At 53.8% G+C, this 26195-nt stretch overlaps 1 protein-coding gene across 2 annotated transcripts; it reads right to left on the bottom strand.

The window, feature by feature from the left end:
* Nucleotides 1-686: 686 nt before the first annotated feature.
* On the bottom strand, nt 687-25124 carry OSBPL2 (oxysterol binding protein like 2; the record flags this gene model as incomplete). Of its 2 annotated transcripts, none has more annotated exons than XM_079719847.1 (13): nt 687-789; nt 1026-1116; nt 1694-1817; nt 3220-3348; nt 5164-5287; nt 7222-7311; nt 8003-8110; nt 9717-9899; nt 12489-12586; nt 13200-13334; nt 18509-18584; nt 20704-20848; nt 25088-25124. In XM_079719847.1, the coding sequence occupies 13 exons, from the start codon at nt 25122-25124 to the stop codon at nt 687-689; spliced, it is 1443 nt and encodes a 480-aa protein (XP_079575973.1). The 2 variants fall into 2 exon arrangements, with proteins under 2 accessions (XP_079575973.1, XP_079575974.1); XM_079719848.1 differs by having other exon boundaries at nt 20704-20812.
* Between the last annotated feature and the right edge of the window lie 1071 nt (nt 25125-26195).

The following is a 26195-nucleotide window of genomic DNA, read 5'->3' as shown; positions in this document are numbered from 1 at the left end:
TCATGGTAATGCTTCATTTTGGACAGTGTACACGTGATGTTAATGCCTATCTTGCTCTTCAGCAAAATATTATTCAAGTAGTTTGAACTTAAATATCAAAAGTAATCTTTACATTATTGAAGATTGGTAAAAAATACAGACTCTGACAACTTTTCATTTCATTCAATCAGATGCTTTGGAAATCTTCACTTTTGCGTTACTGTAATCTAGAAAGCAATTCCTGGCCTTTATAAAGCTCTTGGTGGGACTTTTTTCAAGATCCATCTTTTCCTGTTATTGGTTCAAATTTAAAATACTTTCAGAAACACTTTGCCACCGCGTTCTAAGGAGGAATGTGGACCCGTCCTGTCACTTCCGTTATTTGTAACTTTTGTAATTAAGGGGGGCTGCAAGCTACACCAGCCCCGGCTCGGCTTCTGTCACATAAAAGGGGGCTGGAAAGAATTTTCCTTTTCAAACCTTAATGGAAACATGATGATCTCAAGTGAAGCTTCATGAAGAGACTGCAACAGTAGTAAAATGTTTGGCAATCAAAAGTTGATTAGAATTAAATCCTCAACCAGGGATGGTGCTATCTCCACAAACAGCCGTTAGAAAAGCTGGCTTCTGCTGTGACCGAAGCTCAGAGCAGCCACTTGACGGAGTCTAGCCTCTCGGGTCTCCAGGTCCAGGGGCCGGTCGGTCTCTCAGTAGATGTCTGGGCAGCCTGAGAAATCCCTCTCGAAGTAGCCCCCCACGTACAGCCAGTCGGGGGCCCCAGTGTACGGGTTACTGCCTCGGTGAAACCACCTGCGACACAGAGCAGGCAGTCAGGAGGCCAGTGGACAAGACACGGCCGTTGGTCTTTTCTTCCCCCTGGGATCGTGGCCCCTCTAATTAGGCATCATCACATCACACGTCAGTTGACACGCAGCCCAGAGCTGCTGGCCACCATCTTACGGGACACGGGGGAGCTTCTGCTCAGCCCCGGTGGGTGTGCGGCCCCCTCCCCCCTTCCTTGCCCTCGTGGCCACCAGGCGGCTCACCTCGTCTGCCACTCGGCCTCCTCCCTGGCCCGCTCCCTCCGGGCCTCCCTCTGCTTCTCCTCCAGCCGTTCCTTCTCCTGGCTCGCCAGATCTGGGTGCAAGCACAGGGGACTGGGTCAGGGCTCAGGGTGACAGGCAGAGCTGAGGGCTGAGAGGGCAGATGCTGGAGCACCCCTCACACCCGACCCCAGATGAAGAGTCACACTTGGGTTAGCAAACCACAGACAGTAAAGGCCGTCAGCGGGAAACCAAACCCAGGCGCGAGTGCACAAGCACACGGCCAGGTCCGGGCCCCAGCGCAGACGCCAGCGCAGCCCAGCCTGGCAGGCAGAGGGGCCTCGGGCCTGGGCGGGCATGCGGGGGCGCCCCTCCAGCCAAGCGACTTTTAAATAACAATGTGTCCAGCTTCTGAAATGTAATCTTACTGTCTGTTGAACCTAATAAAAAGACAGGGTACTTGCATTTTGCATGTATTCTTTTTCATTTCATTTTCCTAGTAATTCAATCTTATTTTATTTAGAGAAGAATTGGGCTGCAGCAAACTAGAAATTTTTAAACTCTTTCCCCACAGACATTTTGAGAAGCGCGATCTAGAAGACGTGAAGTGTGGTTGGTTAACGCGGATGCGCTCCCTTCCTGCGCCCACCCGCTCAGCCAGGGCCACGCACCCATGTTGCCGTTCTCCATGCCTCGGATGTCGGGGCGCAACCGGCAGTCGGTGGGGGCCAGGATCTTCTCCATGCCCGTCTCCAGTTCATTGAGACTAACCGTGAAGCTCGTGAAATTATACATCTGGAGGAGCAGGCACAGAAATTGTTACTATAAATGGCACTCTTTTCTGTGCACTCTTCACAGTTGGAGGCCACCGACACTCTAAACCCCTTCAGAGCAGCCAAGTGCCACCGGCTCCCTGGAGACACTGCTGTCAAGGTCACCGGGGCCAGGGCTCCTTCCCTGCCCTGACACGCACTCGCCTGGGGCTCCTCCCCTCCGCCCCCGCGTGGGGCACCCAGGCCCTCACCCTGTCGTCCCACCCACACGTCTGCCTTCTCACATCCTGGGGGCTGGACGGGAGTCTCCAGCTCAGCTCCTCCGGGGGGGCTGCTGCACCCACGGCCCCCCAGCCTCTGCCTCCCGACAGCCCAGACCTGGGGACTCGCCTCCCACCTGGCCTCCCTCCCGCTCTGGCCCCCGAAGCCTATCTCCGCAAGCGGCCAGAGGGGCCCACCTGGTCCCCTCGCTGCTCGAATGACCCCACATCACTCAGAGGAACAGTGGGGCTTGGGCCCTGGCCGATCCCCTGCCGGAAAGCAGCTGGATGGCCACGTCCTCCCCAGCCCCACCTCCCCCAGGTCCTGCTCCAGGTCACCAGGGCCCAGGAGGCCCGCCCCCAGCCCATCAGGCTGGTGGCTCTGCTGCGTAGGGCCGGGATCCTCGCCTGCCCTGCCCTCGGGCTCTGCTCGCGTTGACCTGGGCCCACCCGCACCGACTCAGCAGATGCTCACTGAACCAAAGGAATGAGTGTTATTTTTAAACATAAGCTTTTTTTGCTATTATTTTATACTAGTTTGTACTCTACTAAAACTATAATAGTGGCTGTGCTGAGGTAATGTATTTACCGATGAATGTTTTGTTTTGTTTCCTTTATTTTGCACATGCTGTGCTTTGCTTATAGGATGTGACAATACAATAAAAAATCTTATAGTATGTTGTGTATGTATTTGATATATAACTAACATATAACTTATAATATATTAAAAAAATATATAATTTATTACATGTGTTATAGTTCTCATATAATTATTTTTACATATTATACATTACTGTAAATATAATAAATGTATTATATTTATTATAATTAAATTATATTTAATTATAATTGTACTTATAATTTTGCATTACATTTAATAAGTTTATTATATGTAATGCAAATTATAAGCGCAATTTTCAAAAACAAACATCAAAATGCATTTAAGCACCTAAACTGACGATTCAGAAAAATAATCTCTCGAAACTGGTTTGGAAACCCTTTCGTTAAGACGCAGCCCGTGTAGGCTCTGAGGGCTCACAGTGTAACCCGGGTACTGTGATGTATGCACAGTGTTGATGTGTTGGGGTCAGGGCTTGGAGGGCAGGGAGTCCCTTGGGTGACGGTGGACGGCTGGGGGGCCTGGCTGGGGCAGGGGGTGCGGACCTGGGCAGAGTTGGGGGGCCGGGTGTTGACCCTCCAGAGTAGCTTGCTGCCCGGAATGACCTGCACCGTCTCCTGAGCCTCTGGCACGGCGTCCACCACGTCGCCGTCGGCCTTCTCGGGGCAGTCGTCCTGAAAGACACAGCATCTTGGTGCTCCCAGAGCCCCTCCAGCCCCGCCCGGAGCCCCCGAGACAGCAGCCAGGCACCGCCCTCCTTGTGGGGGGAGCCCGCACAGCCTTCTGGGTGTGACCGGACGGGGCGACACCTCCTAAGGAGGCTGAGGATGCCTCTCCCAGATGGTTATTCCCCCACGAGCTGCGCTTCTGCTCAGTCGAGACGGGGTTCGCACTTGGTGATTTCAGGGTGTTTCAGCGTTTCTAGACTGGGGATCACGTCTCAGTAAAAAGGTGCAACTGCTACTTCTTTTTCAAAATCAACGGGACGAAGGGGAGGAACAGAGTGGTTATTCAGGCAGCTGTGAAGGGAGACACTTAAACCGTGAGAAGCACAGCCTTGGAGTCCTCCCCACCCGCAGGTTATGTGCTTTGGTGCCAGAAGCTAAATAAAGACACAGCTCAGTGACAAGTACCCACACAAAACGCTCCCTCCTTGTGAGGTTCCCCAAAGGGGCGACAAAGCCAAGCTAATGCATTAAAACACAACACTAAATGGATTTAACATTCCACTGTATGGTCTTTAAATGGAACTTTACTATTTTTTTTTTAGTTTAAAAGAGCATTATTAGAAACGATGTCTAATAGCACCCATGAAATATCACAATATAAAAACACTAACGGGAGACTTCCCTGGCAGTCTAGTGGTTAAGACTCTGCGCTTCCACTGCAGGGGGCACAGGTTCAATCCCTGGTCAGGGAACTAAGATCCCACATGCCACGTGGCATGGCCAAGCAAACAAACAGAAAGCACTATCAATCCCAGTGGCAGCTGAATATTTTGTTAAACAAATATTGAACACCTCGGGTTTGGTACAGTCTAATTTATCATCTAGAAAAATGTGACACCTCTTTTGAACTACCACTTCTAGTTTTAAGCTCAAGTAGAACTAGTCTTAAGAAAATCAGTATTCCAGGGCTTCCCTGGTGGTGCAGTGGTTGAGAATCTGCCTGCCAATGCAGGGGACACGGGTTCGAGCCTTGGTCTGGGAAGATCCCACATGCCACGGAGCAACTAGGCCCGTGAGCCACAACTACTGAGCCTGCGCGTCTGGAGCCTGTGCTCCGCAACAAGAGAGGCCGCGACAGTGAGAGGCCCGCGCACCGCAATGAAGAGTGGCCCCCACTTGCCGCAACTAGAGAAAGCCCTCGCACAGAAACGAAGACCCAACACAGCAAAAATAAATAAATTAATTAATAAATTAAAAAAAAAAAGAAAATCAGTATTCCAAAGCTCCAAGGGGAAAGTATCCTTGTGAAAACTTTCCAACTGTGGGTATGTTACCTGGTACTCAGAACTAGAAACGCAGAAGTGACATCCACTTGCTTGTTTAATGGGTCTAAGCTAACAAGGTGCAGGGAAACAGGAGATTTATGAAGTAGTATCCAGAAGAGGGACTTCCCTGGCGGTCCAGTGGTTAAGACCCTGTGCTCCCACTGCAGGGGCCCAGGTTCGATCCCTGGTCGGGGAACTAGATCCCGCATGCCTCGCAGTGTGGGCAAAAAAAAAGAGAAGTATCCAGAAGAAAACGGAGGTGTCCTCTGATTCCGCCAGGCTTGGGGCGGGTAGAGGCACGATTGGGACACAGGTGAACTCCTCCCCCGTCCAGAATCAGAAGACAAGCAGCTTCACTTGAGAGACAGGTTCTGTGATTCACCCTCTGCAGCTGGGGCCACAAAGGCACTGCATCCCTCGCAAGCGAAGCGGCAGACCCGGCTAGGCTCCAACCACCCACCCCACCCGTGGGGGGACGCCGCACGGAGCCGCTCACCAGCTTTGTCTTCCGCAGGGAATCGGTTCTCTTCTCCTGCTTCTTGAAGGACTCGTACGCAGCAGGGTCCAGGCCCCACAAACACTCCGTCCATTTGCCATAGATCATAAAGAGCTTCTTTTTGCTGTAGTCAAAGGGAATTTTTTTAAAACCAAGTTACCAGTTAACAATTATAAACCATTCATCTAAACGTGCAGCACCTTAATTGTGACCACAGACTAAATTCTCATTCTGGCATGTCTTCTTTTAAATTTTAGGGATATTGCTGGGTGTAAATGCAAAGATGAAAAGTTTCATTTTAGCATCTCTTACTCGTGGCTTTTGAGACTAACTATTCACATTCCTTCACGAAAGCAGAAAAGAGAAAATGAAGGTACAAAAACCTGAAGAGCGAAAGACGGGCCGCAGGAGACGAGATGACGTGAGAGCAAGCGTACAACGTTATTACGTTTAACACCCTATGCTCCCGATTGTTATTTTTGAAATACATTACATTTTTATGTACCGTGTGTCCTGCAGCCCTTTTTCTATAAACCACATAAACAACCCTCCCCATATTCAGCTGATGTGGTCTGCTTTATCTTCATAACCTCAAGTCAGATACCCCTGTCACTGTCTGCCCACATTTTTTTTTTTTTTGCGGTACGCGGGCCTCTCACTGTTGTGGCCTCTCCCATTGCGGAGCACAGGCTCCGGACGCACAGGCTCAGGGGCCATGGCTCACGGGCCCAGCCGCTCCGTGGCATGTGGGATCCTCCCGGACCGGGGCACGAACCCGTGTCCCCTGCCTCGGCAGGCGGACTCAACCACTGCGCCACCAGGGAAGCCCCACATTTTTCATTTCGTAATAACCTCGACAGATCTTTCCAGATCAGCCATCAGAGTTCTCTGCCTGACTCCAAAGGAACAACGCCAACCGTGTTGGGCCCTTGTTTTTTTTTTTCTCACGTCTTCCTCAGGGGAGAGCATACAGTTGGCCACGCGCTCCCTGGAAAGGCTGCCCCGCCTGCCGCGGGATGTGCTGGGAGGGCCAGCAGGCAGGGACACGTGGCCAGTCCTCACTCAGCAGACGGCCTGGCAGACACTCTCTGTCTCCAAGAGATGTAGCGTCAGGAAAGAGCATCCAATGTCGGGCGGAAAACCAGAAACTCAGAACAGGACTGGCACGGCTCACTGAGTGCCAGTGGGCGTCCGCTCCGCGGCCTGCTTCTGTGGATGAGCTGACCACAGGGCGGGTCAGTGCTATTCTCACTAACAGGAATGCTGTCCCGTGAAGTCCACATACCAGGTCCTAACTTACTTCAAGGGGTGAAGTGGTCAGAGTCTTACGTCTAAAGGTGTTTTAAGGAATTAGAACAGGTGAATTTCTGGTACCCAGTAGAGTGGGATGGAGGAAAAGCACCCACTGCTTTACACTGGAAACTTCTACTCGAAAATGTATATATTTTAGGAGCTGGAAGGAATTTTATGGCTGTTATACGGCCCAAGTTACTTATTGAAAAAAAAAAAGAAAGAGAGAAATTGAGACCCAACACATAACGTGGGGGACCCCCCCAAAATTTGTTAAAATTACTACTGGCCATTTCTCTGCTCACAAAAACTTTAAAAGTCCCAAATTTCCAGATTGGAAAGAACAAATCACATGAGAATGATGCTCATAAGCTAGTGTTTGGGTTTTGCCTGACAACCGTTACGGATGCCAGGAGAGAGAAGGAAACACATGGTCAAATTCTAAAATCTCAGTCCTGTTTGCACAACTGCAGTTTTATCTCTCAGTGAAAATGTTGAACTTTCTCACATCCATTTTATCAAAAGAAAACAGACCCAGATCTTTTACCCTCAAAGAAGGGGAAGCCGGGCTCCATCAGTCACCACCCTGAATGGTGCACTTAAAATTAATCATTATCTCCTTCTGTGCTCAGTAATGAAATGCTTTTTCTAAACAAGAAAGAGTCATAACTTGTCCTCCCCGGCAGATGTCACTGGCACAACTACGTCTTTTGCAGAGACACACACGCCGTCCAGGCACCCTGTGACCCAACCCACACGCGGACCTACTTTTTGTCTTGAATGTACCCTTCCACTTTGTGAAGTTCTTTTCCAAACAATCCACACGGTTTAAAATGAAGCACACACTTATCTCCAGTTCTGCGGGGAAAACAAACAGGCTTCTGTTGTAGACATGAAACATCCAGGAAAGAGGGAGAGAGAAAGGAGGAGGGAGGGTGGGAGAGAGCGGGCAGACTGGAGGCCGCCCAGGGCGGGGCAGCATCAGGCCCGAGTGGACAGCACGGGGATCTTTCCGGGGGACGGAAAGCTTCGAGCACTTCCTTGTGACGATGGCTGCACAACTCAGTAGATTTACTAAAAACCATTTAAGTGTCCACTTTACATGGTGGATTTTATGACATGTAAATTACATCTTAATAGATATAACAAAGCCAACCAGCCATGAACTTCTAGGAATAAGGTCTGACAGACTGGACAGTGGACAACATTTGAGAATGGTCACTCTATTTTCATCAGGGAATCACACCATTCTTCAGTGTAGTTTAAAATTTCAAAATAAATTCACTATTGTGACTAAAAACAAAGAAATATCAACACAGAGCAGTAATGATGACTTCCATCAGTGCCAACCAGAAGCAGATCCAACCACCACCACGTGTGGGGCCTCCCAGCCAGCGAGGCCCGTCTGGAGGCCGAGGGGCACGGGGGACCAGGGAGGGGCCCGGAGAAGCTGACAGCAGCGTGAAACCACGGGCTGAGTGCCAGCTGGTGCTCTGGGTGCTGCACTGCCACCCTGACTGACCGCTGCACGACTGTCGGGGGCCGTTACCTGTGGTTTACAATCTCCACCGTCCCGTACTGCTCTATCCAGAGTTTCCCGATAATCACGTTGTGGACACAGCAGGTAGGGTTGGTCCACGTGTAGGCTTCATTATGTCTGAAAGACGCCAGAGAACAGCAAGTCAGAGGCCAGCGAAGCAAAGACGCTGTGCGACCTCAAAAGCAAAATACCAGACAGAATCAAACGGTAATTGACTTAAAACCTGCAGAAGAGCAGAATATCGCTTTGAACTCCCTGAACAGGGGCTACTTCTTTAGCATTCGTTTGAAATGTCCTTCTTCTCTCCTTTGTAGCAGCAACAAAGCTTTCTACTTAAATGTCGAGACAAGTTAATAAGCAAGAAAAGGCTGAGACAAAGGCAAGAGGTTTCCTGTGAAGCCCTCAACAGAACAGCCCCTCCACCCCAGCCTGCAGGAACCGCGAGGTCCCAAGCGCGTGGCCCTGGCCGTTTGGGGACCTGCGTGTGGCGGGGATGGGTCCTGGGGGTGCAAACACCTTCCCCTCGTCAGTCCTCATCCTCCCCGACTGGCCTTCTCCAAAGAGAAGAGAAACCCCACAAACAGGTGCTGAGCAGATGGCCAGACGTGTGTCTGACGCAGGGGAGGCTGCGTCAAAGAGCCACAATTCAGGGCAAAAATCAGCTCAATGCACAAACATTTCGCGATGAATATCTGGAATTCCTTGAATTTCCCAGGAACCCAAAGGTGTTAATTGACAAGGTTTGCGAACTTTCAGGTCCCCGTGCAGGGGTTGGGGGGTGGGTACTGGGAAGACCACACTCCCCCAGCCCGGCGGGGCCACAGGAAGTGCAATGACATCAGAAGCTTCCCATGGGGGCTACGGTTAGCGAGGCTCACACCCCAGGGAGCCGGCTGCACCCCTCGGCCTGGACCACCCGCGATGGGTTTGCAGCGCCAGGCGGTTGCTAGAGACTCAGTTTCTGCTCTGAGGGTCTTTGATCACCATCGGATTGGGCACATTTAGATTTAGATTTAACGGTGCTCGGGCATCCGGGAAGATGGCCCCTTCCCTCTCACCTCCTGGCGGTCAAGCCCAACCTCCCACCCTGCACACTCAACCGGGGCTGGTCTGCGTGACCAGTAGCACGTGCACATAGGGCTGTGTTCACTTCTGAGGTCAGGTCACAGAAGACACTGCAGGTTCTGTCCCGGGGGTGGTCAGCCCACCACCCCAGGCCCCGGCTCTGGGGGATGCACAGCCGTACGGAGCAGCGGGGTGGCAAGGAACCAAGGTCTCCTGCCAGCTGCCAGCACAGTGACCGTGAGAGCAGAGGCTCCACCCACTTGTCCTCAGGAGGCTTCCCGGCCCGCCTCCCGGCTGCGCCCGCACAGAACCCCCGCAGAGCCCCCCACGCTGCCCCGACCCCCAGCCCCCAGACACCACGGGAGGACAGTGCCGTTTCACGCTGCCGAGCTGGGGCTGTCACGCAGCGGGAGGTGATGACCACGACCAGGGACCGAACCGCAGAGATCAGGGGAGAGAAGACGGGACCCAACACAGTCAGATGTGAGGAGGACCCCCAGGGACAGCCAGCCCGACGAGGTCTCCAGCCTCCTTAGAGCAAGTCCCTGCCGCTGGAAAGGCTACCTGCCCGCAGAACATGCAGGATCCCTCCTCCAGAAGGACGTCTTCGTCCTAAATGGAAACGGATTTCCCTTCGGATGCGCGGCCACCCACTCACTTGAGAAGCTCCAGCGTGATGGTGCCACGGGGTTCCGCCTCCACACTCTTCCCCCAGAACTTGAGCTTCGGGTAGATGGAGCCGTGAAACAGGAAGTCCTGATGGAGGCCCTCCGAGTAAAATGCACTGATGGGGGGGTGGTGGCTGACCTGCTCGGATATGAATCTGAACCCTAAGTCTTCCCTGGGAACAAAACGAGGAAAAGAAAGGAGGGGGCAGGAGGGACAGTCAAAGGGCCTCATCAGTGACAGCAAAGCCCAGAAAGGTCAGCCCAACCCGCTCTCAGCGGGCCTGCAGCTCAGCGCTTGTGGCGCTGCAGGACCGCACGGCCACCCGGCCTCCACGTCTGGAAGAGGCGCTGGGATAAGGGGACCACGCATGCTGTCACACGTGGCAGAAATATGCGACACGGCTCCCTGACGTCACACTTGGTCTAACACTGACCACACGCAGAGCACACGCACACGCAGAGCACATGCACAGCGCACACACGCACAGCACACACAGCACACGCACACACGCTGTGCCTCCAGGGCCAAAGTCAGCACCACGCAGACAAGTAACAGTGCAGAGAGGCCTCCCGCCCTGCACGCAGGTGCACAAGGAGCTCTTAGAACCAGTGACTCAGAGAGCTGAGAGCAAACTGTCACCTTAGTCCTCGAGGGATGCCCACTGCCCAGTAAACCCAGAGTAGGACTTTCCAGCCTCCTTTCAAGGCTCCTGGCATTTCTGTGATGAAATGTCTTATGCCCCAAGATATTCCTGGCCAGGAAATAGGATTTTTAGTACACTCTCTTTTTCAATAAAAATGTCAGTTTTTAATTGTTCCAGAACTCTGAATACACCTACAGCTGTAGTCATTAAAAACTATAAAAGCTCAACCACATAATTACTAACTTAACTGGAATCAGAATTTCCAATCGCTACAGAGGAAGGAAAGTTGAAAAATTAGATTTTAAAAAGGTTGCCTACCAAGGTGTGTAATTTACAAAATGAATACTTGTCTAAGAAAAGAAAGTGTTATTTTTAGTTATCCACGAGCAATCTCTAAGGATGAGAAGACACTGGTGAATGGCCAGGCTTAGTTATGTTGTCCCCCAAACAGGAAGATGGCTCCGTCTCACACGTGTGGCACGTGGCACACACCGCAAGCATGACCTGGAAGTTGAGGCCCGACACCCAAGTTAAGAGAGAATGTCAGTGTTTCCCATCAGCCTGTGAAACTATAGTTCAACCCCTGAACTACATTCATGAAAAAGATGAACAGGGCTTCCCTGGTGGTGCAGCGGTTGAGAGTCTGCCTGCCGATGCAGGGGACACGGGTTCGTGCCCCGGTCTGGGAGGATCCCACATGCCGCGGAGCGGCTGGGCCCGTGAGCCGTGGCTGCTGAGCCTGCGCGTCCGGAGCCGGTGCTCCGCAACGGGAGTGGCTGCAGCAGTGGGAGGCTCGTGTACCGCAAAAAAAAAAAAAAAAGATGAAAAATTAGGGGTGTCACTCTGTATTCAGCATCTTGGGGGGTTTGTATGCTTTTAATCCATCTGCTTACTTTCCTTTGTCTGGAACTTTTATCATATTATGCTTTGATTTCTCTTTTCAGATATTTCGATGATGCTTTTAATAAACAAAAATGCTAATAATGATCTGACAGCTACATAAGGTCAGAATCTCGAATCCTGGACTAAAGCAAACTAACCGGAGGGAGGAAGCTTTTGCTCGAGAGAAACATCTAAGAAAGGAGGAAACTCTACATGAATTCAAGACAAAAATGTCCCCTTAAGAGTGACCCTCGGGGCAAGCCTTTCCCGTGCCTGGGCCTTAGTTTCCTCGCTTCTAAAAGGAAAGGGCTGTGCCTTATGGCCCCGCTTGCTGTGAGATGCCATAGCCCAAGGTCACATGCTGAACCCCTGTCATTCACAAAGCCCCCCGGCAGCACACATCACACTTTCTCCCAACTCGTCCAGCTTTCTCAGGGGCAATGCAATGTGGAGAACGGCTTCTCCACCACTCAGTGCCAGCCGACCGCTAAGCCACGCTAAAAACCCAGGGGGAATTCCCACTCCAGCAGCGTGTGGAGAAGGGGCCGCTGCTGAGCCATCCAGGACGAGCCAGAAACAGTGGAATTTGAAACTGACATGAATGTTGCTTTCCCAACCTGGGAAGTGACGTGTGTGCAGGTGTGTGCAGGCCGCCCGCATCACTAAGATGACAATTCCTCCCCAAATGGTCAGAAACCAGTGCAGATACACACACGCCCGCCCACACGCTTACACTGCAAACCTGAAGAGTGCCCGTTCTAAGCTGTCCAACATCCCCAAATCCCACCATCATTTACTCCCCATTGGAAAAACTCAACCATTAATAACATATGCAGTAAAGGACCCAAGAACCACAGGTGTGTGGTTCTTTGAATCCAAGAAGCATCGGTCACATAACACGCCACTGGTTTTATAAAGATGCTGCAAATTAAACCACACCTCGCAGAAATGCCCGAACACGAGCACCCAGCAATCTGACACCCCACACTGCATGCTCCCGGGCATCCCCTCTCCGTTCCTGGACCTAACGCGTTCTTCCGTTTTCAGCTCGGTTTTTTCACCAGGCTCCTGTCATGTCATTAACACAACAGCCCTCGTACGTGCACCATCTCCCCGCCCGCAGTAAACCCCTCAATTCAATCAGCCTGGAGGAATCCATGCTGGACAAGGAACCACCCTTGTCCTTCGCCAGAAGAACCTCGCGCATGAGACGGTCACGAGGGCCTGTTCCCTTACCTGGTTAACTCGTACGTTTCCCCCAAGAGTGGATTGAACGGCTTGCCGGTCCTCTCCCACTGGGAAGCCACAGCCGAAACCGCAAAGGCCGCTACAGACTGGAAACAACCACAGGCTGGTGAGGGGCGGCTGTCCGTGAGGATGCGGGAGCCGGGGCGGTGAGGGCGCCTCCCTCACTCGCTCCTGGGTGCCTTTTCAGTCCCCCACTCGCAACACGTTTGAAACCGCAGAACTTCCGGAGAAACACTGCTTATCACCCGCCACGTCCTCACAGCCACGGAAGGCAGGAACTCTGCCACCTCCCACCCCCAGCCCGGGCCTGCCTCGCAGGCCCTGTCCGTCACACACACGTGCACACACGTGCGCACACACACACACTCACGTGGGGTGATGGCGCTGAAAGGGCCCAAGAGGAGCCGAGTGCCGGCGCCGCCACCTGCTGCAGCCCTGCAGCCCCGACCACCAGGCAGCCGAGACCACGCCCACACAGAACGTGCCCCCGACAAATGCCTCGGCCTTTGGGCAGGACGGCACCCCAACATCCGTGCGAGCTGCGCTGGCCCTTCTCCCAGGTGTCCCACTGCTGAGGTGTCCGGGTCCCTGCCGCCACATGGCCAACCCGATGGTGTCACGTTCATTAAAAGCTACGGTCTGCACCCAGCCAAGCTGCAGCCAGCCTGGCCCTCCCCCCGAAAGGAGCCCACTGCCCACCTGCATCCTTTCCAGAGGCTGGGGCTGGCAGGAGGCTTTGTGGATGAGGTACACGTGCTCCATATACTCCGTGATCCGTTGCAGGAAACTCAGAGGCTCGTTGAAGGCGATGGGCATCGTGATCTTGGACAGCTCCTAGGGGGAGCCGGTGAGGACCCGTTACCGCTACCGCTACCGGCGGCTTTGCCCAGACACCAGCGCCCCTGCCCCCGCCCCTGCTCCGAGCATCACTCCCTGCAGACGCAGCTGCCTGCGCGGGACGAGACTGGAGAGGCTCTGCGGGGAGCCTGGCCTGGGAGACAGAGCCGCCCGCCCACACGCCCGTGGGCACTGTGCCCGCCACCCCACCCCCGCGCTCATGGCACACGAGCCTGCAGGCACCCCCAGGCCGCCAGCTCCAGTGACGACCCCACTCCTGGGTGTTCCTCGTGCCACCACCAGCTCCATGGTCCCAAAACATCGTTCCAACCCGTCACCCCAGGGTGACTTGGAAACTCCTCGGCCTGGCAAGTGAGACCCCCTAACGTGGCCCGCTCTCAGGTACCGTGCAGGCAGAGCAAGTGTGCAGCCCCCGGAGCAGGGGGAGGCCGGGAAGGCACTCGGGGACCCATGCTGCAGGGGCGCCGAGGGAGCCGGCATCTAGAGAGGGGGTTCCAATGCACTTCGACAAGGCAGAGGCCCCTCCCAGGAGCACGGCTCAGCAGCGCAGGACGGCTTTGTTAAGGAAGGACCAGGGCTGGACAGGAGGGGGAGGGAAGAGGAGATGGGGGAGGGGAGGGGAGGGGAGATGGGGGAGGGGAGGGGAGGGGAGATGGGGGAGGGGAGATGGGGGAGGGGAGGGAAGGGGAGATGGGGGAGGGGAGGGGAGGGGAGATGGGGGAGGGGAGGGGAGGGGAGATGGGGGAGGGGAGGGGAGGGGAGATGGGGGAGGGGAGGGGAGATGGGGGAGGGGAGGGGGGAGGGGAGGGGAGGGGAGATGGGGGAGGGGAGGGAAGGGGAGATGGGGGAGGGGAGGGGAGATGGGGGAGGGGAGGGGAGGGGGGAGGGGAGGGGGAGGGGAGGGGGGAGGGGAGGGAGGGGAGGGAGGGAAGAGGAGATGGGGGAGGGGAGGGGAGATGGGGGAGGGGAGGGGAGATGGGGGAGGGGAGGGGAGATGGGGGAGGGGAGGGGAGGGGAGATGGGGGAGGGGAGGGGAGATGGGGGAGGGGAGGGGAGATGGGGGAGGGGAGGGGAGATGGGGGAGGGGAGGGGAGGGGAGATGGGGGAGGGGAGGGGAGATGGGGGAGGGGAGGGGAGGGGGGAGGGGAGGGGGGAGGGGAGGGGAGGGGAGGGAGGGAAGAGGAGATGGGGGAGGGGAGGGGAGATGGGGGAGGGGAGGGGGGATGGGGGAGGGGAGGGGAGGGGAGATGGGGGAGGGGAGGGGAGGGGAGATGGGGGAGGGGAGGGGAGGGAAGAGATGGGGGAGGGGAGGGGAGGGGAGGGAAAGGAGCGCTGCCGGCCCAAAGCCAGGAAAGACGCTGGCCTCGCTCACGGCAGGAGAAAGGGAATAAAAGCCCATGGAGATCCCACTGCACACCCAACTCAAGTGGCAAACCCCCAAACCTCTGACCCCCGCCTGTTGGCAAGGCTGGGGGGACCCAGGCCACCCACACCTGCCGGTGGGAATGCAAAACGCGGCAGCCTCCGGAGAGGAGGGGACCCAGCCATGCCCCACCCCAGCCTTTGGTCTGGCGGCCCCGTGTGCAGGAGCCTAACCCCCAGTTCCTCCAGCGAATACTCAGCAAAAGGCCAGAAGCAACGCAAACATCCAACCACAGGGCCACAGTTAGTCAACTATGGGGCAGCACAGCGCGGTGACCAAAAGAGTAAGAAGCAGCTCTGCCCTCGTGGCTACGCTGTGGAGCTGAAACAGGTGGAGAGGAGCTGACCGTTTATCTACAGAACGGGAGGAGGAGGCCATGCAGTCGTTCTCACACGGGGGAAGGGGAACCAGAACGTGTTTTGATCGTCACCTCCAGACTGCAGGGAGGGCACAGGGACAGGAAGCTAAACGCTTGGAATATACCTTGTCTGAGAGATTTGACTCTGGACTTACAATTTTAAACCAAAATTAAATTTAGAAAAGCCATCTCTAAACACCGTCAATAAAACAGAACAAATGAGCCCACACAACCTCCCTGGAGGCACAGTCACCCAGAGGCGCTAAAGCGCAGGGACTGAAGATTCGCCCTCGGGGCGAGGACGACAAATGCCACAGACGTGCCCTCCTGAGCCGTCACGTGTGTGGGCGCAGCAGCAGGTCACAAGCTACATGCTGCGCTAAATCCATCAACTCCTGTGTCGTGAAAAATTGGGACTGTCAAGGTGGCAGAAGAGAGACAGACAGAAGACAGAAGAGGTTAGATAAATCCTGTCGCCTGGAATTTGGAGCATCGTTGAAACAAATCAAAACACAGCTCCGAACTCTCTCCCCTGAAAAGACCTAGAAACAAGACCAATCCAGTAGCCTCTCCCGGGCCCAGCTCTGGTCCTGAGCTCTCTCTCTCCCTGGACAACAAAGGTACAGGAGGAGCGGAGGCATCTTCTGTAAAGGAGTGCGGGCCAGCCTGAAGAGGCTCTTACAGCCAGAGACAGACAAGTGTGACTGGACACGGCACAGGGCCAACCCCGTGAGCTGGCTGGTTAGACCAGTTATGCTGCCAGGGAACCAAAGACATCATGTGAACACCTTGATAGAGAATCACTCATTGACCCCGACTGCCTTACACAAACCACATTCACAGTAGAGGAGGGACTTTCTCATCACAGAAATATTCCAGGTAATGAAAGAAGGGCAATCGTTATCAGCCGGCTCCGATTTGCAGGTCCTGATGAGATAAGGGGTCTGGGCACCAAGCACCAGCAGTTCTTAAATTCCGAAGAAGAGCAACAGAAAGGTCTTGTGATGGAAGGACCCAAAGGAGTCCCACACAGACTGCAAAACACACACAAGACAGCCATGCTCAGACGACTGGAAATTTGAACACAGAGTGGGTATCTGATGATGTTAAAGAACTGTGTTACTTTCAAAAGTAGGATAATAGGGGGCTTCCCTGGTGGCCCAGTGGTTGGGGGTCCGCCTGCTGATGCAGGGGACGCGGGTTCGTGCCCTGGTCCGGGAACATCCCACATGCCGCAGAGCCGCTGGGCCCGTGAGCCATGGCTGCTGAGCCTGCGCGGCCGGAGCCTGTGCTCAGCAACGGGAGAGGCCACAGCAGTGAGAGGCCCGTGTACCGAAAAAAAAAAAAAAAAAAAAAAAGAATTATGTTCCTTTCAAAAGTAGGATAACAGTATTGTGGTTGTGTTTAAAAAGAATCCTTATCCTTTAGTGATATATAAGACATGTTCACAAATGAAAAGGTGTTTGGAATTTGCTTCAAAATACCAGGGGAGCGGGGAGCAGTGGAGGGGCGGAGGACGCATGATTAGCCCTGACTGGCAGTGGTGAGGGCTGGTGGTGGGCAGGGTCTTCAGGAGATTCTGGCTACCTCTGTCGGAAACTGTCGTGTTCACTAGTCCGTGGCTGTTTCAATGAGCTGATGGGCAGTGAATAGAGGTGTGTCACCTCCCTGGAGGTACATCCGGAGAGATGAGCATCTCACAGGGGACAGCGGATGGATGCCGTGAAGTGGGGCAGTGCGACCCAACAAGATGCGGACGTCCGACCCCGAGTGTTACATCCAGCCTTACTCTGAATACAGCCTATGGTCAGTTCCTTGGGGAATGCAATGCAATGATGTCACTCTGCTGAAAAGAGGCTTTTGGTTTTAGACCTCTGAAGAGTCAAGACCGAGTGGCTTGTTGAGTTCATCACATCCCCAGATAGACACTTTTGTGAAGACCTGAATTGTGCACACAGTCGAAAACATAGGAGAGGACAGTGCTAAAAGAAAACAATCCTGAACATGTCACTTTAAAAGATCACAGATGTGTACAGATACACGTGTGTGAGCAAGCAGGGGTCAGTGTGCACTCTTAGGTTTTCCAGCTCTGTCTGCTGAGAGGCCTGGAGCAGTGACACCCCAGGAGCCATGAGCACATCCAGCACCCGGGTCTCGGTTTATACACACCATCCTCTAATAAAAGGTCATTGGTGGGGGCTTCCCTGGTGGCTCGGTGGTTAAGAATCCGCCTACCAATGCAGGGGACACGGGTTCGATCCCTGGTCCAGGAAGACCGCACATGTCGCGGAGCAACTAAGCCCTGCGCTCTAGAGCCAGCATGCCACAGCTACTGAGCCCCTGCGCCACAACTACTGAAGCCCTTGCACCTAGAGCCCATGCTCCGCAACAAGAGAAGCCACCGCTCGCCGCAACTAGAGAAAGCCTGCGTGCAGCAATGAAGACCCAACACAGCCAAAAATAAAATAAGTAAAAATTTTTTAAAAAAAAACGGTCATTGGTGGAAAAACTGGGGAAAGCCCAGTCAGGTACGTGCTGCAGTTAACAGTAACACCCCAGTGTGAGTGCTGTGGCTCTCATGTGAGATGCTGTCGTTACAGAAGGCTGGGTGAAGGGTAAAAGACTCGCTGTTCTGTGACTCTTCTGTAACTTTCTGTCAGTCTCAAGTTATTTCAAGATAAAAAGATGAAGTTCCCTCTGGGAAGAAAGAACTGATGGGCAAAAAATAAATGCATTAGAAGACTGGGCTGAAGACCATCCGAGAAGCAGTGAAGAAGTCATTTTTTGCAGCTCACGTAGCCCGAGTATGAGTCACCAGACGTGGCCGCGGCTGAGCACGCTGCAGCCTGCTCAAGGCAGCGCTTTCCCCTCCTGAGAAGAACCAGCCCCGACTCTCACAGTCAGGAAAGACCATAAAAGGAAAGGCCTACAACTTCTGGACACTAAGTATCCAACTATTTTTCCTGTTACTCTGCCTGCAGCCCAGGGTGGGTGGGCTGGGGGACACGGAGCCTCGGTCCCTTGGTGGGTGGCCAGGAACCCCACCAAAGCCCCCCAGTTCATGAGGATTATCCAAAGCCAGCTGGCTACGAGCACATCATGAAACACCAAGGTAAGTGTAAACCCATCTGAAGCTCCTTATGTCAAGACATTAACCTACAGAATGGGTGTCCCACTGCGTGTTAATACTTTGGCTTTTGTTCACCTTTTCCCCTCCTGTATTTGCTCCTCTCCTGTTTTATTATCTTTACATCATGCTGTTTGTAACTATGCAGAGTGCATCTTCTTAAACCACCAGTAGTGCAATAAATTCACAGGAATTAAAAATGTGTAAGATTCACACTTCAAAACGAGTCCATCTGAACTTACCAAGCCAATGCACTTTTTCAATATACTCCACACGCTGAAATCACTTCTGGTAAACATCGGGGCAGGCAACGATGTCCTGTAAAGGGGTAACCAGAGTGACATGTATTTATTCAACCAACATGAGAGTCACTTATGACAGATGGTTTTGCTCAATGACCATGTCTTCCTTTAATCTTTCTAAGCATTAGCATTTATCTATGCTGGCAAGCCTGCAGAGAAAAAAAGGACCAGACTGCCGCTGAAGTCCCAAAGAAAGCTTTCTGCATTGATCTTTGGAGGGCCTGCTAGGAAGCAATCATGGCCACACAGGCGACTTTCCTCCACGGAGCTGGGGAGACAGGTCGCTGAGTCCCCCCGGGCAGCCGTGTGCCAGCGGCCTGGAGCAGCAGCAGGGCCGCAGACGGAGGTGGAGCCAAGAGGACCTCAAGAGGGAACTGCATTAAGAAAACCTCTTCAGGGGCTTCCCTGGCGGTCCAGTGGTTAGGACTCCACGCTCCCAGTGCAGGGGGCACGGGTTCGATCCCTGGTCAGGGAACTAAGATCCCGCGTGCCGCGTGGCGCGGCCAAAAGAAAAAGAAAGAGAGAGCCTTCTCAGAAACCAGCTCTTAAACCCCTTTGAAGCCTGTGCTTGTCTTTCCTGAGGCACCTTCCTCCTCAGGTGTCTTCCCGCCAATGCCGGGGAAGCCCGGGCACAGGAGACCCTGCTCACAGTGAAGTGGGTCGGGGGACCATGGGCCCAGGGGGGCACGTGGGAGAGGAGGGCAAGGCAGCGGGAGACGAAATGGGAAAGAAAACGGACATTCACGAGGCACCACATGCCAGGCTGCTGGCAACCAGCACATGGATCCACTCTGCCAGCTCTCGTCTGGGGTCCCGAGCGGCCACGGCAGGACGGGCCCCCACTGTGAGGGAGCCACGAGGAAGGAGCGTGGCTCTGTGGACGGTGGGAAAGGGGTCCAAGGATGACCCTGGGGAGGAAGGAGCTGAAGAGATGGAGGTGGAGGAGAGGGCCGGAGCCAGGGGCATGGAGCCCCGACATGGCACCGAGGACCCCAAGAGGCTGGGACCACAGAAACGGGAGGGGCCGCCCCAGGAGAGAGGCAAGGGCGCAGGTCCTCATCCTAAGAGGAGAACCTTACTGTTGACGGCCCAAACCGCCACTTCAGAGAGGAAAAGGGGCCGCCGTCCCCGTCACTCCGGGCCACGTGCGCCTTGCCTGGGAGTTTAAGAGGGGGAAGGCGCATAATCAGACCTGTCCTCTGAGACGGCCAGAAGGAAGGAGCAGGGGCGGAGCAGTGAAAGAGGCGCCTCCTTGGGGGATTCAGGAGCAGTGGTGGGAGGGGGCCGTGACAGGAGCGGGCGAATGAAGGCATCCAAGGCGCGTCTGGAGGCTGGCGTGTCAGGCCTGAGGCTGCAGACCGGAGGGAGCAGCGGGCACTCGGGCGGCTGGAGCCAGATTCCCGCCTACAGGGTGCGGGGCACTGACGGCAGAGGTCCAGGCCACACGAGTGGGCAGGAGGTGCTCTGATAGCTGCGGGGCCCCAGGTGGGCACTGGGTGTCAGCGCAGGGCAGAGATCTGGGGTGAAGCTGGGCTCCCTGGAGCCGAAGCGCAAACAGCGCGGGGTGGACAGAGGCTGCCATCTCCATCCACCTGACTCACGGCTGTCCCGCCTACGTCCCCCCTTCTGCTGGTGAAGGCTTAGGTCCCTGTCATCAGGATCTGCCTGCATGAGAATGCAGTGCTGGTGGGAAGAGAACGGCCTGTGGTCTCGCTGCACTAAACAACCCTCCGAAACTCACACACGGGGTGAGAGGTCGACGCGTCAAACGCAGGCGGCTCTGCGTGAAGCTAGCAGTTGGGTCTGATACCAGTGACCTCTGGCTCTGTGCCAGGCCCCCTGCCAACGCTAGGGCGCCCACGGAGCTCAGTCCTCCAGCAACCCCAGGGCAGGGACGGCCGCCCGTCCGCTTACGGACGGGGGTCACGTTGAGGAAGCGCCATCACTGATCTCCAGGGACCACGCAGAGGGCCAGTGGGTCTCGGGGTCTTTGGCTGAACAGGGCCCTGGGTCTGCCCAGGGGGCAGGGCCCAGGTGACACGGGACGGATGTTCCTCCAGCTCAGGGCCCGCTGCAGATGTGGGGCGAGGACAGGCGTGCTGGGAGACTCCAAACGTCCGTGTGGGATGACATACCTGTGCTTTTGAATTCCATTCTCTTGAGGAGGCCTCTCCCCAACTTTTCCAATCCCATTACTTTTGCTGGTGTCCACATGAATCACGCCAGTGACTCTCTGATTTGCCTCTGAAAATTCCCCAGAAGAGTTATCAGAATCAAAGCCTGTGCGAGACAAGCAGAGTGGTAACTTCTGCAGGACTTGGAATATGGAAAAGCCTACCTCTAAGAATTCTCACTCGGCAAGCAGGCACCTGAAGCTCGAAAGTGCTTTTGACTGACACGTTCAGCGTAACAAACTCTTCTTCCCAAGAACCGAAGGTTGAGGCGGAGAACGAGGACCACTCCCGGGGGCTCCCCGCATGAGGCCACCACCCTGCCACCAACGCCACACTCTCCAGGTCCTTACGTGGGGGGCGGCTCCTAGGCACTAGGACAGGTTTTCCCCGGTGTCGTCAGTGACCGTACCCTCTGGGGCGGGCACCTCCGTGGTGTTCACACCTAACTCAGGCTGCAGCCCCTTCCCCCTCTGCACGAGTTGCAGTCAAGCTCCACATCACGCCCTGCAACACAACCTGCTGCGGTGTTTCTAGGACCGAGCACCGCGCAAACACACCGCCAGAACCTACCAAACCAACCAACAGTAACCGAAACAGCAGACGATGGGTGCGAACGCAGAGGGCACGCCATGTACGTGGAAACCTCAGGGAAAGTGAACTATTAGGACTTGTGTGAAATACAGTCGTGTGGTCTCCTGGCCCATTCCATCCCCCGAGTACGAGTAACAGCACCCTGGGCTGTGCTCCGTGCCCCTTGGGCATCGGGAACGCTTTCTCCCAAAGCGACCAGTGACTATAGGGAAAAGGAAAATGGGTTTCCTCTCAACTCAGCCAGTGCAATCCACTGAAATACTCAAGTTCTGCTCCAGAGCAAGTCCAGTCGGGAGCTGTGGTTGCCAGGGCAAGTCCTCCCAGCTGGGGTGGGCAGCTCCTGACCACTGACTATCGATGACCTTGACTACTTCGGCGAGGGCACAGCCCACGAGGAGCTCAGGGCTCCCGTAACAGCCCCTCATTTCCGAGAGGAAGGCGAGGCCCAGGGTGACAGGCCAGGCGGTGACTATGGTCAGACACAAAACATAAACAAACCCGCTGCTAATAAGCCTCCTTGAGAAAACGCAAAAATAACCTTCCTTTGTATTCTTCTACATTGACAGATGCACAAAATATAGTAGTATTGAGATTTATTACACAATGAATTTGAAAGGATATATTAAAAATGAACCTCTTAGACTTCCCTGGTGGCGTAGTGGTTAAGAATCCGCCTGCCAATGCAGGGGACACGGGTTCGAGCCCTGGTCCGGGAAGATCCAACATGCCGCGGAGCAGCTAAGCCCGTGTGCCACAGTTACTGAGCCTGTGCTCTGGAGCCTGCAAGCCACAACTTCTGAAGCCCACGTACCTAGAGCCCGTGCTCCGCAACAAGAGACGCCACCGCAATGAGAAGCCCGCGCACCACAACAAAGAGTAGCCCCACCTCGCCACAACTAGAGAAAGCCCACATGCAGCAACGAAGACCCAACACAGCCAAAAATAATTATTAATTTTTTAAAAAATGAACCTCTTAAATAATCAATGCTTTCTGAAATAGCCTGTCACCTCTAGTTTTTGCTAACTATCCCCAAAGCAACATCTACTAATCCCCAGTCTAAACTTAGCCTGAAGCAGTCCCTGCTTAAGGATGCTCAGTCCTATGGACCTGGTGTTACCCTGCACGGGTGTCCCTATCTCCGAGGACCTCCCTCAGCGCTGAGATTCTGGGTCAGTGTCAGGTAGAAACCTCATTTAAATCACAGCCCTGGAGTTTGCCCAAGAAAACAAGGCAGCTCCTCCCTGACAAGTGCATTGAAGTCTTGTCTCTGACGAAGCCAACACTACATAACAGTTTAAACATTTTAATATACAACACATGTTTATTATAGAAAAAGAAAATACAGGCAAGCAAAGGAGAAAGTTGAAGTCATCTGTAATCTGATCACTCAGAGATACCCACCTTTGACAGGTTAGTCTGACTTTTTACAACCCTTCATCTGTACATATTTTTCATGTACTTTAAAACCTTTCAATTTAAAGGTACTGATTCTTGGGCTTCCCTGGTGGCGCAGGGGTTAAGAATCCGCCTGCCGATGCAGGGGACACGGGTTCGAGCCCTGGTCCGGGAAGATCCCACGTGCTGCGGAGAAGCTAAGCCCGTGCACCACAACTACTGAGCCTGCGCTCTAGAGCCCTCACGTGGTAACTACTGAGCCCACAAGCCACAGCTACTGAAAATAAATAAATAAAGGTACTGATTCTTGTAGGAAGTAACTACCTATCTTTTTAAAATTTATTTATTTATTTTGGCTGCGTTGGGTCTTCATTGCTGCGCACGGGGTTTCTCTAGCTGTGGTGAGCAGGGGCTACTCTTCGTTGCGGTGTGCAGGCTTCTCACTGCGGTGGCTTCTCTTATTGTGGAGCATGGGCTCTAGGGGCGTGGGCTTCAGTGGTTGTGGCTTGTGGGCTCAGTAGTTGTGGCTCACGGGCTTAGCTGCTCTGCGTGGCATGTGGGATCTTCCCGGACCAGGGCTTGAACCCGTGTCCACTGCATTGGCAGGCGGATTCTTAACCACTGCGCCACCAGGGAAGCCCCAGTAATTGCCTAGTGAAGTCATTCATTTAATAACTGCTGGGTTTAAACACTTTTTAAATTAGAGTCACAAGGTAAGACCGATTCTATAAACAGTGAAGTAGTCACTGTCTGGGTATTTCATTGCATTCGGAGACTTCATATTTTTCGTCTTTCTGTTATTTGCTTGGGAACCAAAGGGCTGAGGTGAGGAACTATTTTCACCTAGACGTCTGCCTCTTCCACCTGCATCTCAGGGACACGCGGAGAGGTCCCGCCGTGCGGAGAGGCAGGGATGGGGTCACCTACACGCCACACTCCATGCAGTTCAAGCCCTCTCTGGGGAAAGACCTTCCGGAGTATCGGCTACACTGGTCCCAGGTGAAAGGGAGTTTCCCAGGAGGCTCCCGGGTGAGAAGGCCGCGCCGAGGCCGGGCCCGCTTGGTCTCAGACGTGGTCAGCCTGCGAGGGCCAGGCGGCCCGAGGGCGTGACTCCCTGACAAACACCCCGCTTGGTGGGAATTCAACTGCGAAAGACTACTGATGAGCGTGCGGGTTAAGCAGACAAGCACGCTTCCCAGGAAAACACGTCTACAAGGAACACGATAGCTATGAAGTCACGGAAGGTAAGAGGACTCGGCAGTTCAGCCTCTGAAAACAGCGACGAGCTCAGGGCCTGCTCCTCCGGGGGCTTCGGACAAGAATAAGTCAATAATCTCAGGCTGCCCACCCCTCAAGCTGCTCCAACCCTTCACTTAGGAGAAGCATGGCCGGTGAACACCCAGGGGCACAGGGACAGGGCTCCACGAGACAGGAGCGCCAGCAGGGACGGCAAAGGTGTCCAGGGGAACAGTGACAGTGCTCAGGAAAGAGCCTTTTGTCGTGCTGGGCACCATGCTCTTTTGGCACTGATTACGGAAGCGCCCCTCTGACTGCCCTTGGGAGGGTTAGCACTGAAAAACCCGGCGGCAGTAATATTTCAGAGCTGCTGTTTCTATGTTCCCACACCTGAGAGGGGGGCATGGGCTGGAAGAGTCTCCTGAAGTCCGTCTCCACCAAGGAGACCCCTCAACAGAAAAAGCAAAGTGACGGTCCCCCTGCTGACGAGGAGGGTGGAGGGCAGACAACGGGGGGCGTCTTGAACGTGAGTTCTGGGGCCCCCTGTGGTCATCTGTCCCTCGGGCGGGAAGAGGAGGAGGAGGGGTTGGTTGTCCTAAGCAAATGTGAGCCAACCCAGCCCGCCTCTCCTCCCCCTGCCACCCCGCCATGCGCTCTGCCCACCAGGCTGTGCACCAGCGCTCACAGCGGTGTGTGGGAAGCGAAACAGAAATGAACTCTGACACAGTAAGAGCTGCTGGCAAAGCAAGTAAATGTACTGTTTTTGGGTAGACTTTAAGCAGTGCAAAACACGATACAGTTATAAGACAGGACAATACGTTTTTGATCATTAAGTATAAATAATATAAGAATGCTGGCCATCTCACACCCCAGGGCAACTCTTAAAGACTAAAACACAGTTGCCCTTTCTTGTTATCTTTAGTGGTCCAAAGTTGATGTTTTTCCCCAAATCTAGGATAGGACACATGCTTTTACTGAAGGCTGGTGCCTGGGAACACGTCAGCTCTCTCCCCACACAGTTTTCCCGGGCCGTCCTCGCGTCCTCGGGCTACGGCCGAGGCCTGGGTCCGAGGGCTTCGTGCTCACGACACGACCTCTGAACTGGCCTCTCCCTCCGCTCACCTGTGACGGCATCGAAGAACTCCTCCTCTCCGTTCATCCTTCAGTGCCAGGCTCCGCCGCCGCCTGATCTGCAGGGTCTTCTACTGAATCATTGTACTGGGTCTACATCGACAGTGTAAGAAATTTCACGTTATGGACTTTTTAAGGTAAAAATCCAATAGGCACTGGAGATCTAAAGGGAAAAAAAAAACACATTTTGGTATACTTAGCTTTCTTAAGTTGTACGGTTTAGAAACATTTAAAAATACCCATTCACCATTCTTGAGGTCAATCTCAATTACATCTGAGCAAAGAAGTAAAAGGAATGATCTCATACAAGAGGAAACAGTCATAATATCCACATCCATCAACGGGTAGCACAGCAACAAGTAACCGTTATCTGGAGTTACTTTAAAAGCCACTACACTGTATAAGGAAGCAGTGAAACGACTAATCTGGGGGTCGCGTGGACACTCCGAGAGGCAGGTTAGCTAAAGTGAGGCATCCACACGCCGGGGCCCCAACACACCTCCACTGACAGCCAATGCAAATCTTTACCAGAAGCTGGAACAAACGGTTATAAGTAAATGCAAAGGTATGTGTAAACATTTATTTCACATCAACCTGAAACCAATTTTCAATTCTAGAGAATTAAGACTGCTGTGTACCTTAGTTGTTATCAGTATAAACTGTAATCAACTTAAATTTTCTCAAAGTTATTTTAGCTCAATATTTTAGTAGAACTCATGCATATTAACTTCTCCCAACATGAAGCGCAGTATTTCATAAATGGCAAGAGACTGAAGCAAAAGGTCAACCTGATCCCAAAAGGTTTGACTTTTTATGAAAATAAGCAGAGACCCATATTTAATTGTGTGAGCCATGTAGCGACGGGACCAAGACCTCTCCTCCAGTTCTGAGAGCAGTGAAGGAACACGTGGTCCCGAGGGGGGATGCATCCTCTGTCCTTGGAGTGGCCACACGGAGCTTGGTGACACCTCCAAAGCGCTCATCTCTGGGCTCCATCCTGAGCACATGTGAGCGTCTACATTATGCAACAAACTGGCATTAGGTCATTCCGCTCTTCCTTCCCCAAAAGGCTCTTCCAGAGCTTCCTTTTCCTTTCCCA

Source organism: Hyperoodon ampullatus (assembly GCF_949752795.1).
Source record: "Hyperoodon ampullatus genome assembly, chromosome: 14".
Taxonomy (NCBI): Eukaryota; Metazoa; Chordata; class Mammalia; order Artiodactyla; family Ziphiidae; genus Hyperoodon; species Hyperoodon ampullatus.
This window is presented reverse-complemented; position numbering and strand designations above follow the sequence as displayed.